General features: G+C 39.4%; 1 protein-coding gene across 2 annotated transcripts in view; it reads left to right on the forward strand.

The window, feature by feature from the left end:
- Positions 1-3,205: 3,205 nt before the first annotated feature.
- grip2a (glutamate receptor interacting protein 2a) overlaps positions 3,206-20,775 on the forward strand; it is a 56,284-nt gene continuing 38,714 nt past the window's right edge. For both annotated transcript variants that reach the window (XM_067393472.1, XM_067393473.1), the window contains exons 1-3: positions 3,206-3,266; positions 7,883-7,960; positions 9,827-9,962. In XM_067393472.1, coding sequence (XP_067249573.1) covers positions 3,224-3,266; positions 7,883-7,960; positions 9,827-9,962 — 257 coding nt within the window. In that variant the 5' untranslated portion in view covers positions 3,206-3,223. The remainder of the gene's footprint in view (positions 3,267-7,882; positions 7,961-9,826; positions 9,963-20,775) is intronic.

Genomic DNA, 20,775 nt, shown 5'->3' on the forward strand with positions numbered 1-20,775 from the left:
GGGCTGTATACTGTCCATGACTTGAAATTCTCTGCAGGCTTACAGAAACCACAGAAATATTTCACTTTTACTGCATTCTTGTCACCACATTAGATTACAAAGTATCAATTATTTGAGAGAGAGAACATTTTACTATTGTAACACTGTAATATTGTGAAATATTGTTGCAATGTAAAAGAACTCTTTGCTATATTAATATACTGTAAAATGTAATTTATTCCTGTGGTGGCAAAACTGCAGAATACAAAATCCCTCCCCTTTAGATTGGCAGTGTGACTTTTGTTCAATATTTTGTATGTGTTGTGTGTCATCTGTTGTTGGGGAAGGAGTTTATTTCGGTGTTATAGAGAGAAGAATGTGTGGAATGTTTTGATGGGTGAGACAGGTGTTCGTCGTCTCTCACAGACACATGCGGCTGTCATGACAAAATACCCCCACCAACCCCCAAAAAGTGAAATTTGAGACAGATTTCACATAGACTTGCTTTCAGTTTGTCCCTTTATGGCTTCTTATATAATTATACTAGGGGGCTGTTGAATGCTTGAATCTGATTGGTTGACGAACGTTCTAAGGCGTGCACTTATTTTCAGGGAAACGCACGGCTAAAGTAGTTCCAGGCAGGTATTGACCGCATATCACTTCGCCAAACGATTTCAGTTATTTCAATGGTCCTTACAGCCGACAACAGCAAAAGAACCAAAACCCACTATGACACTGACTAATCAAATAAATATGGTAAACAAATGGATAAAAACAACAAATTATTTCCACTTTTTGACACCAAGTAAACACACACTCACACAGAAACATGTTGTCAGCGCTGCTCTGACTATTTTATCAGCAAAATAGTTTAACAACTTAAAAGCTAGATGACATTTCTCACTAGCGAGGTAATAACGGCGCTGTTTTTGAAGCAGATAAATTTACAGTTTCGCTAGTAGAGACACAGCTGCCGAACACTTGAGTGTTGAGAGATGCACAGACTCAGGTAATCACATATGCTTAATCTCTCTGCATTAATATTCAGTTATCATTGGCTCAAGACTTCATTACTAGTTCTAAAATGATGTTTTAGAATTAGCAAGAGGGCCTGATTAGATTAGTCCTACACAAAAGAGTGTTTTGAGGACAAAAACCTGACAAATGTCTTAAAATACAACATCTGAACAATGGTAACCGTAGTATAAGCGGTTTACCACCGGCATTCGCTGTGGTGTTAGTGGATTCATTATGTCGGACTCACCGCAGGTAACTCATAATCTGCAGTTGGTACTCCTGTCTCCTGACAAAAACATTGCATGCGGCGCCTGTGGAGTGTGGAAAGTTACTGAAGCGCGCAGCCGCGCTCGTCTCTCACAAGGAACGTCACGGCAGTGATTGACAAGCCAGAGGGCCAATCGTTTACGGGATGATCGCGTAAACGATTGGCTGATGTTTTTAAGGCCCTACCTCGTGCACAGATGATGTATATTAATATTATTCCTTTCAGTGCATCTAATAAATAGTCTTTTATCAGTTAGTAAAGACAGTTTCATGTAATATTGCAAAAATGTATAAAACAAAACATCCTCATTAGCACCTTTAACCATTGTAAGGACTTAGAAAACTATTTATGAAGGTAAAAAAAAGTTACTTATTTCTGCTTTAACACTGTTTTCATGGGTTGTTTTTCATGTCCGCGGGTTGAAGAGATCCCAAATAACATGATATTTAGCTGAAATGTGAATTTTTCATGGGGAACCCAACCAAAAATGTGGATTTTATCCCCCAGAATGGGATTTTTACAGTGGGACCCTTTGAAACGCGATTGGGCAAGTTTTGGGCTCGTTTTGAGTAGCAACCGGGCGGGTTTTGTTGTGAAAACCTGGCAACACTGCTTAGGGTGTGCATTATTATTATTATTTTTTTAATAATTAAAAGGCCCGTTTAACATTTCCATTTAGTGCATCATTTTGTTTTTGTTTTGGCATTTATTTGATAAAAATACAGTAAAAACAGTCATACTGTGAATAATTACAAATAACTGTTTCATATTTAAATATATAGTACAATGTAATTTATTCTTGTGATCAAAGCTGAATTTTCAGCATCATTACTCCAGTCTTCAGTGTCACATGATCCTTCAGAAATCATTCTAATATGATGATTTGCTGTTCAAGAAACATTTCTGATTATTATCAATATTGTAAACGGTTGTGATGTCTTTTGGAAACCATGATACATCTTTGTCAGGATTTGTAAATTTACCATGGTAAAATGTTGCAAGGGCTGTTTCACACTCGTCTCTCAGCTGCTAAAAGAAGGAGAACGGGGCACGTGAGAGGGAGACAGACAGATAGGGAGGAGGAAGTGTTTGTGCGTGAGGCACGTGGGGGCTGAGAGAGTAGTGAGGGGGTTTGGCTGTGCATTTAATATTTGTGTCTACATTAGCTTGCCGGTAGGAAGATACTCTCAGGCAAGACTGTGTGTGTGTGGATGGTGATGATTAATAGTACATTGCAGGAAGGAAGAGCACGAGTGAAGAGTAAGAAGCTCAAAAAGTGAGGGAGGAGTGGCAGAAAGGAGGGAGGAGAGGAGAGATTCTGTCCGGGGCTGAAGCACTGGAGCGTTCGGATACGTTCCCATACTGCAGCGCTGTCATCGCTGGATAAACTACCATCTGCTTCAGAAACCCAGGGCTGAGTCTGTGCGAGCGGATCACATGTGTTTTATGGATGACTGACTGGAGACTGGTTGCATGTGCGGACTGGAAAGAGGAAGAGACCACGTTATGCTGTTTGGAAAGAGCAAATTGGAGTGACACCGGAATGTTTGAGGAATAATCCAGTTCTACCTATGCAACACACTTTTTTAGTCACTCATTCATGCATTACACTCTTACGGTCGCTCATGTGTACCTTGCAGAGATTCAGATGATCTCCATGGAATTGTAACAGGATCTTTGCAACAGGATCAGCTGTAGATAAAACCACAGAGATCTGAATCTTCTAGGCTGAATGGATTCATCTAGTCTGCTTGTCTTCCTCAGGAATATTGTTTTATTGCTTTTCAAAGAAGAGTCATCCTGTATGAATATCTCTAAGGGATCCTAGCTGAAGTTACACATGTAATGTGGCTTGACTTGATAGTTTAATATGAAAATTTCCAGATGTGCGCTTTAATAAACAGTCAATTTAGTTAGTTCCTACACTGTTGTGTGGCAGAATGGAATTGTGACATTCCCATGATGCTGTGTGGCTTTAGGAGAGAGGGTCGCAACAATAGTGGTGAGTCATGTTGATCATTTTTCTAAATCTCTTTCATTTCATTTGTCATGTGCTAAATTGGGGTCGGAAGGATTGTTTAATGTTTTTGAAGAAAGTCTCTTCTGCTCACTATGGCTGCATTTATTTGATCAAACATATAATAAAAACAGTAATATTTGTGAAATATTATGACAATATAAAATAACCATTTTCTATTTGAATATATTTTATAATGTAATTTATTCCTGCGATTCAAAGCTGAATTTTCAGCATCATTACTCCAGTCATCAGTGTCACATGATCTTTCAGAAATCATTCTAATATGATGATTATTCTTATTAATATTAATATTGAAAACAGTTGTGCATTTATTCAAAGTAGAAATATTTTGATACAAATGTCTTTACTGTCACTTTTGATCAAATTAATGCAAAATGCAAATTTATTTTTACACCCAACTTCTTTAGATATCCAGATGATCCTTTAAAAAATGTTCTGTGGTGGTACTATGGTATCAGTTGGTATTTTATGGTAATAATTACCATGGATGTGAATGATTACCATTCATATATCATGATATTTTCATTATACTCCATGGAAAATATATGACTATAATTTATTTTTTGCTGTGAAGAAGTGAAGAAGAACCCTTACTGTAAACATTTCATTAACTGTACAAGAATCATTTTAAACCTAATAAATATTGAAATATTATTATAATTTCAAATAACTGTTTTCTATATGAATATATTTAAAAATGTTCAAATGATCAAAGCTGAATTTTCAGCATCATTACTCCAGTCTTCAGTGTCACATGATCCTTCAGAAATCATTCTAATATGCTGATTTGCTGCTCAAGAAACATTTATGATTACTAGTACATGCCCAAAACAACAGTATTTTTGGTACTTTTATGTTTGTGTAAGCTTACACGCTAAAAAATGCTGGGTTGTTTCAACCCAAATTTGGGTCAAATATGGACAAACCCAACCGTTGGGTTAAAAAATGCATTTAAAAATTTAACCCAATGGTTGGGTTTGTTCATTTTTGACCCAAACTTGGGTTGAAACAACCCAGCATTTTTTAGAGTGTAGGTTTGAAATGATTTCCTCATAAATGATCATGGTCAGGGTTCTTCTTCACATACAGCAAAAAATTAATAATATTCATCATACATTTTCTTTGAAATCAAACCATTAATAATGTAATTTTTGCCAGAGGATCTGTTGTTCTGCAGGTTGTCGTTCCAGGCCTTGTTTAATGTCTGCTATGGTCCTCTATGTAATTGTCTACTCTACTACGTATTGGGCCAGGGTAGAGGAGACCCACCCATTTATTAATTTTATCCTGGGCCGTGTGGTTTTCAGCTCCAGCACTGCTGGTAATGGAAAAGCCTGTTCAGAGCTGAGCGAGGGGTGACAACTGGGGCCGCTGTGGCCTCTATAAATAAAAGCCCAACTCTGAAAATAGGCCCTGAGCTTCCATTTGCATTGTTAGAACATCATCCGTTTAACCTACATCAGGATTGGTGTCAACACAACCAGGGCCGTCGGAGTGGCTTGCTCCAAATTAGTTTCAGAGTTTTAATAGACTTGGAAAATTGAGTTATCCTGACCCATAATGACAGTTTTACTCTGCTGTGACTTTCAGAGATGATGCCATGTGTGTGTGTGTGTGTGTGTGTGTGTGTGTGAGTTATATAACAAGTGCTGATTTTGAATACTCCTAGATGTGTGTCTCCTGACTGTTAAAGCAGTGGTGTGATGTTTTGAGCCTTTGACCTCTTAAACAAACCATCTGGGTGATGTTGGTTTGTTTAGCCTTTTGGCCCAAAGAGCAGCTGAACCATCTTTACTGACCAAAAGGAGATTTATGAATTGTTAACACTCAGGTTGGACTATCATGTTGGGACTGGCTGACCTTTATTTATTGAGTAGCACACAAATTGCCTCTACATCAAGTTCTTATTCTTGTCAATTTCAACCAGGCACCTAACGTTTCATGGATTGTATAAATAATGTGTTGTGAGATGGATTTGGAAGCTTCATGGTTTAATAACAAATGTAAAATATAGTTGCAAGCAGCGTTTATGGGGCCAAGCACCGGTTCAGCAGCAAGTGCAGTGTAGGAAGAGCAAAAACAGCAGAAATAGAATATACTGGAACAACAGATTTGACCTAAAAGGTTCAGGGCTCTTGGGATTACAGATTGCGCCACTCAGTTGACGCTGATTCCAGGCTGCTGAGGAGAGCCGTCAGTATGAGAATGAGCACACAAAAGCATTACTTAATATTTTAACCAGCTTATCATGCTGAGCTAACTTAATGTTAATGTAGCTTATGGTTAACCTGATAGTCGAAGAGACAAATTAGAAAGAATGGCAACTGGTTAGCATGCTTATCAATTAGGCATGGCCAACTTTGGAGAGATATTTCTCAGGAACGGTAGTTAATATCAAAAATCTGTTCAGTCATTTCTGTGCGGCTCGGTCCAAAGATCATCTGAGCTGATTTTGGGTGAAATTCGTTGGAGTAGTAGAGAAAAAACAGCTCATTTGCTTCAATATGGTGGACAGTCACATTGTTGGAAATTGACAAATTAGATATTGTCGGAATTGGCATAAATTAAGGAATGTAACGACACAAAGAAAACAAAAATTTACAAGCTTTTTTGCAAAAAGAAAAACATATATCTCTGGAACGCTAGGTGGCGCTGTGTTAAGTGTTTATTATAATGCGCTGTGTTCAGTTAGGTCAACTTCTCAGGTTCCTTCAAGAGATGCCGATGATAATACCTACAGAATTTTGTGCCGATATGTCAAATTGTTTAAAAGATATTGCAATTTATGACAAAATTCGAAATGGTGGTTCATCCTGGAAAAACCGGTATCCCTGGATTCGGCATGACACAGAGTCCATAGACACCAAGATCTTGATTGTCAGAAAGATCAAACTGTGAGAAAGTTATTAGCGAAATTAGCCAATTTTCAGATCTCATGAGTCATGACCTATAGGTGGCGCTGTACTCAAGTTTGACATGAACCCTCAGATCATAGTTCTGATGAAGCGTACCAATTTTAGTTTCGATTGCTCAAAGTTTGGCCGAGATACAGCCTCTGAACCAATTTTGGGTAAACCGTGTTACGTTTGCGACATCATAACTTTTGAACAAAGACTAATTTAAATAATCTGTTTCATAATTTCTGTGTGGCTCGGTCAAAAGATAATCTGTGCCAATTTTTGTAAGAATTAGAGATTTGAAGGAGTAGCAGCAAAAAATTGGAATACCGTACTTTTCAAAATGGCCACTACTGTAATGGGCGGAGTCTTAATGTAAGATGTTGAATGTGATTAGCATGTTGAGAGGAATCAGGTATACTAAATTAAATTTTTCTAGATCAAAGAGTTCAGAAGTTATTACTTTTAGAAAAGTGAATTTTTGAACTTGTGGTGGCGCTATAGAGTTGGTCCTAGAGACTCCAAAATGGGTCAAATCACTTTTTATTACCATCTCTATATTTGTGCCAAATTTCATCACTTTCCCATGTTCTGTTCATAGGGCTGCCTTAGACACCCATGGGGTGCAGTAGCTGCCATAATTGGCCCCTAATTAAGCGCTGCTATTACATTACTTTTCAAAATTATGGGGTCAGTTATTTTTGTTTTTTAAAGTAATTAATGCTTTTATTAAACAAGGATGCATTAAATTGATCAAAAGTGCCATTAAACACAAAAAGATTTATATTTCAAATAAATGCTGAATTTTCTAGTCATCAAAAAAGCCCAAAACAGTTATTTTAAATTGTAATAATATTTCACAATATTACTCTTTTTATTGGTGAACAGAAGATGTGTGTTTCAAAAACATGAATTCTTCTAACTCCAAACTTTTGAACAATTGACCCTTCGCAAAGACCCGCCCCCCTTAGTTACTGTTGCTTTGTCCGACAAGCCATGATGGCGCTGTCACGCCACACAGAGTGAAAAATACATTGCGGAGCAAAGAGGACACTAACAACAAATCGACAGACAAGACAGAGCAGGTTACTTATGATATTAAACAAAGTCCCAGCTTTCAAATGTGTAATTTGTAAAGAAAGACGTCAGTACACAACATTTTTCAAGTTCAAGTCCACCGAAGTTAATCTTCTAACTCCTGACTGCTTTGTCGGACAAAATGGCGAATTCAGCGTTATGATTGGTAAGATCGCTTGTCAATCAAACTCCCGGAGAAGAGGCAAATGGGTAAAGTCCAACAAATTCAACTTTCCAGGATTAGCAAACAATGAAGAGAACAATTCTGACTTGTATCATCAGACATGCCACAACCCATTTCACAACCCATGCTTCCATAATGTATCTTTCCAAGTGAAACAGGATATTCAATAACAAAAACAAAAACAAAAACATAGGACTTACCAGAAATACACAAAGTACCAGAAGTACATGTTTACATATGACTTCTCTTGTTGTATATCCTGCTTCACTCAGAAATAAGTCAAATGGGTTGCGAACGCTGTTTCATGTTGAATTCAGAGTTCTAAATGTTATCAAAAAAAGATCAGTCCACGTCTGATTATTCAGTAAAATGCATTTGTAATTTATTATCACAATTTATTTAATCATTTTGTGTTTCAGATGATGTCCCATACACAAAGGGAAGTAAAGATGCTGCAAGTGACAGTAGCGGCCTCACCAAGAGGTCCAGTCTCGCTGGTAAGTTGGCAATGTGAACCGGGTCAGAGGTCACTAGACTCGAGTACAGCCGTTACTGGAAGCCAGTGATTATAGTTTCTAAAGTTATAAATATGGATATTTTTCTTCAAAAACACATCGCTTCACTTCAGAAGGCCTTTATTAACCCCTTGAAGTCCTATATATTACTTTTTTGATGCTTTTTTGGGCATCTGGGGTACCATTCACTGCCATCATAAAGCTTGGAAGAGCCAGGATATTTTTTAATATAAACATCCGATTGTGTTTGGCTGAAAGTCATATACATATACCTAGGATGGCTTGAGTGTGAGTAAATTATGAAATAATTTAAATTTTTGGGTGAACTAGCCCTTTAATGCTCCACCTGAACCCGTGGGCTGTATCAGATGTGTTCGGCTCTCGATTGAGACTCTTTAGTAAGGAGTTCTGCGAGTCTCAGCACACATACAGTGCCTCATACCTTAAGGTGAAGAGACTGTTTGTCTGTGATAATGCTGATATTTGATGTCTTCGGACCGCAGCTATACCCCCTCAGTCAGTCTCTCTGTTCTTTTCTTTTCATCCGTTGGGCTTGAGGAATCTTGTCAGTTCATTTGTCTCTACTGATTTATCACACTGACACTCACTATCAGATGCTGGAGATATTTAACAGCAGTAATGAGCACACGTGGCTGCATCATAAAACCTTATCGAGTAATTTTTCCTCATTTTGTCAAACGGAACAGGATAATCTCTCATATCTGTTATGAGTGGAAACTAAATATTTGTGTTATTTACGAAAGTGTGTATTATATTGTTTGTTTGTGACAAAAAACTCGAAATAATAAAATAATAAATTTTATTTCATAATAATAAATTCAACTGATATTAATACCAATGCACTCCTCATAAAAAGCATAACTGTTTATAAAAGCTATTGAACAATTTGTCTTTATTCTGTCACAATGATTAGAAATTCTTCATCCAAAATATCTTCCCCTTAATAGGGTCCTCATAACTGTCATGAGTGTAAATTTATTTCTATTTTTCTTAAATCATACATAGTATTTGTGACAATTTAAGAAAGTGGAATGCACTTAATTTTTCCTCATTAAAAATACAATAACGTTCAAACTTTTTAAAGAAATTAATTGAATTTTATTCAGCAAGGATGTTAAATTGATCAAAAGTGACTGTAAAAACCTTTACATTGTTACAAAATGTATCACGGTTTCCACATAAATATGACTCAGCACAGCAGTTTTCATCATTAATAATAATCAAAAATGTTTCTTGAGCAGCAAATCAACAAATTAGAATGATTTCTGAAGGATCATGTGACACTGAAGACTGGAGTAATGATGCTGAAAATTCAGATTTGATCACAGGAATAAATTACATTTTAAAATATATTCACATAGAAAACAGTGATTTTAAATTCCAATAAAAATTCACAATTTTATTGTCATTTTGATAAAAAAAAAACAACAACCCAAGCTTTTGAACAGTAGTGTATACACACACACACACACACACACACACACACACACACACACACACACACACACGAATAGCACTTATTCTGTCTAATGTGAAAACTGACCTATTTTTTTCCCTCATAAAAATAATTTCAGTAATGAGTAAAAAAATAAGTGCTGGACATGGTTTGTGAAAATCACTCTTGTTTGTTCCCATAATATATAATTGTATCGCACACAAACTGCAATACTACCATCTGTCCTTCATGAAATGGTTAAATGAATCTGAGTTCCATGTCACAATGCATGGTTACACAAGCGTCTCTACAGAGCCCGCGGGTGGGTTACCTGCTGCGGTGTCCGTGTGCTGGTGCATGTGTGTTTATTGTGTGTGTTTGTGTACGCACAGATGAGCAGAGAGGTGTGACGACGGTGGAACTGATTAAAAAAGAGGGAAGCAGTCTTGGCCTCACGATCTCCGGAGGTTGTGACAAGGAAGGCAAGCCAAGAGTGTCAAACCTAAGACCAGGAGGTCTCGCGGCCCGGTGAGAAACATGCACCTGCTGATCAGTGACTCAACTGCCAGTAGAAAACTTCATTTTTTGAAGGTTGCTCTTTTACAGCTCTCAGTTATGCTTCATTGGAGTACCAACTCATCCGAGTCTTTTGGATGGTTCTCTTATTAAAATTGCTTGTGAGAGAAACAAATGGCTTTTAAAGGGATAGTTCACCCAAAAATGAAAATTTGATGTTTATCTGCTTACCCCCAGTGCATCCAAGATGTAGGTGACTTTTTTTCTTCAGTCGAACGCAAATTATGATTTTTAACTGCAACCGCTGCCGTCTGTCAGTCAAATAATAGCAGTAGATGGGAACTTCAACTATAACAGTAAATAAAACTTGCTTAGACAAATCAAAATTAAAACCTGCGGCTCGTGACGACACATTAATGTCCTAAGACACGAAACGATCGGTTTGTGCGAGAAACCGAACATTATTTATATATTTTTACCTCTAATACACCAACTGTCCAACTTTGTTCAGCTTCCGGTTAGTGAGGTCAAAAAACGCTTTGTGATGACGGAAGTGATGTCTTGCCCATATACTTCAATGAGCGCGAGACATCACTTCCGTTGTCAGAGCGCGATCAGACCTCACTCACCGGAAGCTGAATGAAGTTGGACATAGTGGTGTATTAGAGGTAAACATTATATAAATAATGTTCGGTTTCTCGCACAAACCGATCGTTTCGTGTCTTAGGACATCAATGTGCCGTCACGAGCCGCAGGTTTTAATTTGGATTTGTCTATGGAAGTCTTATTGTTCAAGTTCCCAATCACTGCTATTATTTGACTGACAGACGGCAGCGGTTGCAGTTAAAAATCATAATTTGCGTTCGACTGAAGAAAAAAAGTCCTCTACATCTTGGATGCCCTGGGGGTAAGCAGATAAACATAAAATTTTCATTTTTGGGTGAACTATCCCTTTAATTCATCTTAGATGCTAATCTTAGATTCTATGGGCCAGATTTACTACACAGGGCAAATTAGTGTGAGCGCAATTCCAAAAAAGCACAGATGGGAGTGGTAAGTTCTGCGCGTGATCTACTGAAGACGTGCAAATTAAACAATACAAATGCAGCCGGATCACTTCCATAATGACCAACACAATCTACAAAGAGCAGCGCAAATTAGTGTTTGGTTTAAGACATGCTTTTTTGGGCGGTAAATAATGGTGCAAATACCAGTAAATTGACTAGCACAAACCTTAGTAAATCACCTTGCACCTCCTCCCATAAATTTTGCGTCTGAATGGGAAAGTCCTACAAATGCAATAAGGTCTGCTGCAAAAATATCTCTGTCCACACCTTTTCAGCGCTAATTTTTCACTTTGCATCTTTAGTAAATCATTTTTAAACGCCAAAAGAGGATTTGCGCTGGCGCAAGCTGTTAGTAAATCTGGCTCTGTTTTCTATTGTTGTTGTTTTGTGTGTGTGTTTCAGGGCCGTAGCCACCATAGGCACTGAGGGGGACAAGTCCCCCCCAATATTTTGATATTCTTAATGCTGTTCTCCATTATGCCCTGCTGTGTTTGTTGTTAGTATGACAAAACAGTTTAAAAATGTACATTTTTGGCTGGTCTGCCTTAGCAGTCTAAAGGCCTGTACACACCGGGACGAATACGTGTCGTACGTGTTTATCACCAGCGTTTTTCGAGACATTTTTTGTGTTCATACTCAAGCGATTTTCACTTTTCACTTTCACAATTTGTGTGTGTGTGCCATTTTATATCTGCATTTTATATATATATATATATATATATATAAATAAATAAATAAATAAATATATATATATATATATATATATAAATAAATATATATATATTTATATTTATATATATATATATATATATATATATATATATATATATATATATATATATATATATATATATATATATATATATATATATATATATATATTAGGGCCGTCAAACGATTAATCGCATCCATAATAAAATTTTGTGTTTACATAAAATATTTTTGAATAATAAGTATAATTATTATGTATATATAAATACACACATGCATGTAAATATTTACAGAAAATTTGTTATATTTATAAATGTACTATTTGTATTTATATATAATATTAATTATATAAATATATACACAGTATATACAAGCAAATACTTTTTAAATATATACGTGTATGTGTGTGTATTTACGTGCACATAATAATTAAACATAGTATACACACATATATTATGTAAACACAAAAACTTTTATTTTGGATGCGATTAATCGCTATTAATCATTTGACAGCCCTAATTATATATATATATATATATATATATATATATATATATATATATATATATATATATATATATATATATATATATATATATATAATATGACATGAGATATGAGAGAGATGATAGTCAGAAACGGTAGTCAAAACGGTAGTGCAAAGAAGTGCCAATAATTCACAATGACAGTAGTGCAAATAAACATATTTATGAAATAGACATTCTTAACTATATTTCTTGAATGTAAAAGAAAAAAATAAACCGTAAAAATAGAGAAATAATACACATCTATTGGTGTGGCCAAGAAGTGGCAGAGCACCCATAGCGTGCGTCTCAATCAGCTCCCTAGTTCACTAGTCAGGGCACTGATCAGGGAGTCGGCCACATTCATTTACACGGTATACTGATACACGACCTAGGAAGCTAGGGAGCTGTTTGAGACGCAGGGATAGTTTGTAGGGGTCTTCCTCGTCTACTTACTTCCTCTTCGTTGTGTTAGTATCAGTGTGTGCTCGGCAAGACCGTTTTGTGATTGAGTGCCGCCAAGTCGTGTTTTACTGTAACTTCAGCAGCTCCAGTCACGTGAACAAAAGCGTCACTCTCATTGGTCTGCCAGTTTTTAACGCGGCGTGTCAAACCAAAAAAATGAACCCGAGGTGTTTTTTTTTTTTAAATTACACTTTTACAACTCACATTGGTGCCCGTTGTTTAGTCACAAGGCGTTAAACGTCGGCGCTAATCGCGCGCGATATTCATCCCAGTGTGTACAGGCCTTAACAGCGCTCCTCAAGGTCAAAATGATGGCCAATCAGATCAAAGAAGCGGTGCTTACTGTTCACTGAAGGCAAGTGTGAATTCCAACCTGACGCTTTTACATTTTACAGATTTAAGTAGCGAAACATTTAATATTCGACAACTGTTTTACAATGGATATGTTCAACGACCCACAGTAAAATACCATAGTGAAAAAAACTATACCAAAATGTATTTAGAATATATTTATTTCATACTAAGTATACTTCAAACCCATTAACATATTTATTGACATATCACTTAAAGGCACACTATGTAGTTTTTTCCACTAGAGGTCGCTTATTCAAAACAAAGTCGCAGCTTGATGACGCCAAGATTGAGCGCAGATTCTTGGGAGTCGTCGTCTTCACCTCACTGCCGGTGGAAAAGAATTGGGATGGGACTCGGCCATAAATCATGTTCATGGATGAGATTATTAATGTTACTGTACTATGAAACATTGTTGTGGGGGCTGAATGATGCCGCTGGAGCGACTGCTAATGAGAGACGAAAGCAGAGCTTTTATTATGAGCGCTTCTGCTTCTTCCGGTCAAGCGTATGTGGAGTAAAGTGCTGTTTTGTCATATTAGATACATTTGTGTGTTGAAAGTTGTTATAGTGCTGCTCTGAGTGTTCACTCGGCAGTTACTATGAGACACTTGTTGCACACTGCAGTAATCTAGATCGATATTAGGCATGGTAAAACATGGTACTCACAGTAAATCAAGAAAACGAGTTTTAAACAATAAGACTTACTTTTTATTGTTCTTATTTCTTCTTTATTCCCTTAAATCCCTTTTAATCCTTTAATTTTTTAATTTCTTTAAATAAAAAGACCCAACCCCCCTCAAAAAAAAAAAAAAAAAATGCAACTTATGCAAAATATAAGACTATAATAGTATCTCAATGATAGTAAAACAGCAGTGGTGTAGTGTGTGCGATGCACCATGTTTACTCACACAGCTCTTTAACCTCAGGATGTGGGCTGCTCCATCACATCAGCCTCTAGTGTGACAGGCTGACGCAGTCCTAACGTGACCGCTCTCTTTCTGTCACACACACACACACACACACACACACACACACGAGGAAGATTGTAGCTGAATGGTCGTGCTAACCTGTAGGCAGCCGCAGGATTGATGTGCATATTCCTGAATGCAGAGTTGCAGCCAGGTGATATAAACCTTGTGACTCTGTGTTTGAGTTTACAGCTAATGCTCGTATATATCAGTTTATCAAGGTCTAGTGCAGATGTGCGAGCTTGTAATTAGTATGTGTGTGTTAATGCTGTTTAGCTCTACTGCATAATTATGCAGAATCACAAAATGATGTGTTTGGTTTTGCCTTTGGTTGTGTGCTCACGTGTAAATTAAGTACTTTTGTGTGTCGTCATTGTGTGTGCCATTGTCTCAGTTAATGCAGTGCTTACAGGCAAAACCCCAGCGCTGGGTGACAGCAGTGGCTTAAATTAGCTTCTACAACAGTACATGAGGAGTCAGCTCTGCTTACATCACACAAATTTGCACTCACACGACACAACACAGGTACCTGCTGCGCAACTCAAACACACCTTTCTGGTGTGGTGAGGATTTGACATGTTATATGGAAATAATTTTGTGCTTTGGATTTAGATCTGTGACTAAAAGAGGCTATAACAATCTGATAAGTTGGATGTCATTGCCAATAGTAGATTTTTATACACTACCGTTCAGTTTGGGGTCGGTAAGATTTTTTTTTAAAAGAAAAAAGACTCTTATGCTCATTTGCATTTATTTGATCAAGATACAGTAATGCAGTAATATTGTGAAATATTATTACAATGTAAAATAATTGTTTTCTGTTTGAATTTTATAATGTAATTTATTCCTGTGATTCAAAACTAAATTTTCTCATTTTCAGCATCATAAAATTGCTCAATATTATCACAATTTAAAATAAAAGTTGCATAACTGAATTTTCAACATCATAATATTGCAAAATATTATTACAATTTAAAATAACTGTTTTCTATTTTAATATATTTTATATTGTAATTTATTCCTGTGATGCAAAGCTGAATTTTCAGCATCATAATATAGCAAAATATTATTACAATTTATAATAGCTTTTTTCTATTTGAATATATTTTATAATAAAATGTATTCATGTGATGCAAAGATGAATTTTCAGCATCATACTGCTAAATATTATTACGATTTAAAATAACTGTTTTATATTTGAATATATTTTATAATGTAATTTATACCTGTGATGCAACACTGAATTTTCAAAATTTTCAGCATCATAATACTGCAAAATATTATTACAATTTAAAATAACTGTTTTCTATTTGAATATATTTTATAATAAAATGTATTCCTGTGATAAAAGCTGAATTTTCAGCATCATAGTATTGCTAAATACCATTACAATTTAAAATAACTTTTCTATTTGAATATATTTTATAATAAAATGTATTCATGTGATGCAAAGATGATTTTTTTAGCATCATATTGCTAAATATTATTACAATTTAAAATAATTGTTTTATATTTAAATATATTTTATAATGTAATTTATTTCTCTGATGCAACACTGAATTTTTAAAATTTCAGCTTCATAATACTGCTAAATATTATTACAATAATAAAAAAAAAGTTTTCTATTTTAAAGGTGCCCTAGATTGTTTTTTTACAAGATGAAATATAAGTCCTAGGTGTCCCCTGAATGTGTCTGTGAAGTTTCAGCTCAAAATACCCCATAGATTTTTTTTAATTAATTTTTTTAACTGCCTATTTTGGGGCATCATTAACTATGCACTGATTTTTTCAGCACGGCCCCTTTAAGAGATGTGCTTCCTCTGCCACACGAGCTCTCGACTATATATATATTGCATAAACACAGTTCACACAGCTAATATAACCCTCAAATGGATCTTTACAAGATGTTCGTCATGCATGCTGTATGAATGCTTCGAATTATGTGAGTAAAGTATTTATTTAGATGGTTACGTTTGATTTTGTGTGAGTTTGAGGCTATGCTCTGTGGCTAAAGCTAACATTACACACTGTTGGAGAGATTTATAAAGAATGAAGTTGTGTTTATGAATTATACAGACTGTAAGTGTTTAAAAATGAAAATAATGACTGCTCTTGTCTCCGTGAATACAGTAAGAAACGATGGTAACTTTAACCACATTTAACAGTATATTAGCAACATGCTAATGAAACATTTAAAAAGACAATTTACAAATATCAGTAAAAATATCATGCTATCATGAATCATGTCATGTTATTATTGCTCCATCTGCCATTTTTTCGTTGTTGTTCTTGCTTGCTTACCTTGTCTGTGCACAGATCCAGCCGTTAATACTGCCTTTCCTTGTCTAATGCGTCGAATGGGCTGGCATTATGCAAATATTGGGGTCATACATATTAATGATCCGATGATGTTGAGATCCGAGTGTTTTCCGGAAGTCTTTTAAACAAATGAGATTTACATAAGAAGGAGGAAACAATGGAGTTTGAAACTCAATGTATGTCTTTTCCATGTACTGAACTCTTGTTATTCAACTATGCCGATGAAAATTCAAATTCTGATTCTAGGGCACCTTTAAAGCTGCAGTAGGTAACTTTTGTAAAAATTTATTTTTTACATATTTATTAAACCTGTCATTACGTCCTGACAGTAGAATATGAGACAGATAATCTGTGAAAAAATCAAGCTCCTCTGGCTCCTCCCAGTGGTCCTATTGCCATTTGCAGAAATACACCGCTCCCGGTAAGAACCAACCAATCAGAGTCAGGAGGAGTGTCTTAGCAGTGTCAATCAAGCTTGTGTGCGCGCTGATCACACTCCTGTCATGCACAGCCATAGTGCACAGCGTGTACAGGCATTCAAATTCAAGATTACCGGTGTGCAGCAGCTTTGCTTATGGCGGACAAACAATCCAGTTTCGTACGTATAATACCCCATAAAGTGCGTATCTTATGCACGCGAAAAACTCATTTTGCCGTATATATTCTACGAGATTACAAACTCGTACTATTGATACGCATTTTCGTGTCATCGGGCTCTATTAAGTCATGACTGATGATATGCAGTTTTAAGAGTTTTTCAGGTGAGAATGTGCTGGTTTAAAGCTCAAATTTGTGGTTAATTGATAAAGATAGCGTCTTTCTGACAATTTGATCTGACGTTGTCGGAGTTTTGAGATCCAGGCGATTACCGGACTCTCAGCGCTCATGTGCCCAGCCGAGAGCAGCCTTACCTCGGCTAGTCCTTCTGACGTTTGCCGCTGGCTCCGTTTTGGCTGAGGGCAACGTGACGTTTCATAAATGTATATATGACTATTTAACTTTTGTATCATACTAAAGCGCTGATTTTGTACGCTTGACTGAATTGTTTGCTTTATTTCTTATTGTATATTTTTATACATTTTTATTATGGCTATTATTGAACATTAAAACTGACATTTAACAAAAAGAGAAGGTTGTGTTTTATGTTAAAGCCTATTTCATTTCATTACAGTGAAGATAATCAGAGTATGCACAAATAGTATTACATTTAATATGTTTGAATTGTAAACGAAAAGAGGCAGGGTTGTTTAATATTTCGTTTTGTTATAAATATAAGCAGACATTGCAGATAATTAATCACTCGTTGCCTGAGGCTTTTAATATGTTTTTGTTTGTTTCTTTAAATAAAATGAAAAGAGGCAGAGTGGTTTAATAACAAATTTTGTTTTATTCTTGGCTAAAATATACATACAGAGATAACCGGAGAAGCCAGTTATTTGCATACTGTAACATTGCCGTTATATTATCTTACTAGCTATTTATTACTTATAGAAATAGTGCATATACGTCATATAGTTACATTACATGTATTGCAAAATACGTAATGTTTTGAGGACCAAGTTTGTTGTCAAAGTATGGGAAGGCCATAGTCAATGTAAATCATATTGTTGATGTTCCCTTTCGATACTTCACTCGTACTGCGTATGGGGAAAGGTCTCCCTTTTTTCCCGCTGCTGAAGCCTTTTTTCAATAACGCAGTGTAACTGCACCGTCATTGGTTCACTCATAGACAAGTTGTTGAACCAATGGCGGCGCGGCATAGCTGCGCGGCCTATGGCGACAAAGCGCGCGAATATTCCCGCCGAAATGGGCGGGGTATAGGGCTATATAAGCAGGCGTTTCGCCATAGGATTTCAGTGTTTTCTCCTTCAGCGACGACATCTACTTCTCTTCGCTGATCTCCGCCTGAAGCCGAAGAAGCTCGCCGCCTTCTGCTCTCGCCGCCGTCTGAAGAGGCTCCCGCAGCGGACTCGCCTGGACTCGCCGGTGGAAGAAAGCGCCGGCGCCCTCGCGGACTGCAGCTTCTAGCGCCGTCGCCGAGCCGCCGCCTCCCGCTTCCCGCTTCCGGCCGCTTCCTGTGCGTCCCCTGCCGCCATCCGGCGCGCCGCCTGAGAGCTTCATCCGCGGCTTTAACGCCGCTCTAAAAGAGCGATTTCCAGCGGTTTTCACCGCTCTAAGAGCTTCCGCGGCCCTCGCCGCTCTAAAAGAGCCACCCAATTGCCGTTTTCACGGCAGCGGCGTCTCACGATGCCCCGCCACTCATGTGGTACTTGCAGGGCCCCCTGCACGACGACGATGGACACAGCGAGTGTGTCGCTTGCCTGGGCAAGCCCCACGCAGACGGCGCGCTCGCTGGAGACTCATGCCCGCACTGCGAGTGTATGAGTCTCGCTTCCCTGCGCTCGCGGGTCGCCTTCTTCACTGAAGGCGATCTCGCCGCTCGCGCCCTCCCGTCTCCTTCCTCCCGCGAGCCGGCGAGGAAAAGACAGCGGGGTAGAGCGACTCAGCGCCAGGAGTTGAGCGAGCTCACGCCGGCCCAGCCCCCGCGTGCCTCGCCCTCTCCTCCCAGGGAACTCTCTCCCGTTCTGTTCTCTCGCCCTGAGCAGCGTCCCTCCGCAGAAGCGAGTGACCTCGTCTCATTCGGGGGAACAGACGACGAACAAGACGACTCCATGTCTCTTGCGGCTTCCGAAGCGGAAGGATGGGCTGGCGAGCCGGAAGACCCCGCTCCACCGCCTCCCTTGGAACCCATCGAGCATGGCCAGGGCATGGATGCCGAGCTCTTCCGCATCCTGTCTAGAGCCGTTGAAGAGCTGGACCTCGAGTGGGCCCCTCCAGAGGAGCCGTCTCGCAGCCGCCTGGACGAATGGTTTCTGCCAGGCCGCCGCCAAGCACCTCGCCAGCGTTCAGCGCCCTTCTTTCCTGAGGTCCACGAAGAGCTGACGAAGTCGTGGCGCGCTCCTTACTCTGCCCGCCTCCACACTACGCACCGCTCCGCCCTCACCGCCGTCGACAGCGCCGAGGAGAAGGGATACGAGCGCTTGCCACCCCTAGATGAAGCGGTGGCTGCTCACCTCTGTCCTCCCGCGGCTGTGGGTTGGAAGACGAAGAGGGCCCTTCCTTCCAAGCCCTGTCGGACCACCTCTACTCTGGCTGGACGGGCTTACACCTCGGCGGGCCAAGCTGCCTCTGCGCTCCACACCATGGCCATATTTCAAGCATTCCAGGCCAAACTCCTCCGCTCTCTGGATGAGTCTGGAATCGACGCGCCAGCCTTCAAAGATCTCCGCAGCGCCACGGATCTTGCCCTGCGAGCTACGAAGGCTACGGCCCAGGCCATCGGTCGTTCCATGGCCAGCCTGGTCGTGTTGGAGCGCCACCTGTGGCTCAACCTAACGGAGATCAAAGACCCAGACAAGACGGCCTTCTTAGACGCCCCGGTCTCGCCTTCTGGTCTCTTCGGGCCTGCAGTGGATGGCTTCACTGAGCGCTTTACTGCCGCGCAGAAATCGTCTCAGGCTATGAGGCATTTCTTGCCTAAGCGCTCCAGCTCCGCTTCTGCGTCTAGCCGCCCCAGGACTGCGCCGGCTCAGCAGAACAAACCAGCCCCACCTGCAACACAGGCAGCGCCGCCCCAGGAGCATCGCCAGCGCTCGCGCCTGCGAAGCGCCCTCCCTTCCCGAGGCGCCAGGGACCCCGGCCCAGGATTGTGCTGGACCCGGTGCCTCCGAAGTCGTCCTGATTCGTCGGACAGGAAGAGGATGGGGGACCGTCCCGTTACGACCGGGACCACCCCAAAAGCTCCCACGAGTAATTTCCCCTCCGCCTCGTTTATTTCCGGGCGTGGGAAACATACTCCAAGTGACAGCTGGGCCCACACCTGTTGCGCCCACCTTAAACGCCGTTTTCACGGCGGACAAATTTTTACCTCATCACAAAAAGAGCAAAATTTCCTCTTCCACCCCTCGCGGTGTACGACCCTCTCAACGGCGGTCTGTCACCCAACATTATTCAACCCCTAGCCACTCGGGCCGAGGCCTGGCAGGCCATCCCCGATGTGTCAGAATGGGTCATGGGGATCGTAAACCAGGGCTACTCGCTCCAGTTTGCACGACGGCCCCCCGCTTCGCCGGGGTGCTTCAAACATCGGTCAATCCGGACGACGCTCATGTCCTCCGGGCCGAAGTCATGTCGTTGCTGGAAAAAGGAGCTGTGGAAATGGTTCCTCCGTCAGAGAGCGAGACAGGCTTTTACAGCCGCTACTTTCTGGTCCCCAAAAAGGATGGCGGTCTCAGACCCATCCTAGACCTCAGGCTTTTGAATCACTCCCTCATGAGACGGAAGTTCAAAATGCTGACGCTGAAGCAGATCCTCGCGCACATTTGCCCCGAGGACTGGTTCTGCTCGCTGGACCTGA

The sequence above is a fragment of the Chanodichthys erythropterus genome, chromosome 9, assembly GCF_024489055.1.
Source record: "Chanodichthys erythropterus isolate Z2021 chromosome 9, ASM2448905v1, whole genome shotgun sequence".
Lineage (NCBI taxonomy): Eukaryota > Metazoa > Chordata > Actinopteri > Cypriniformes > Xenocyprididae > Chanodichthys > Chanodichthys erythropterus.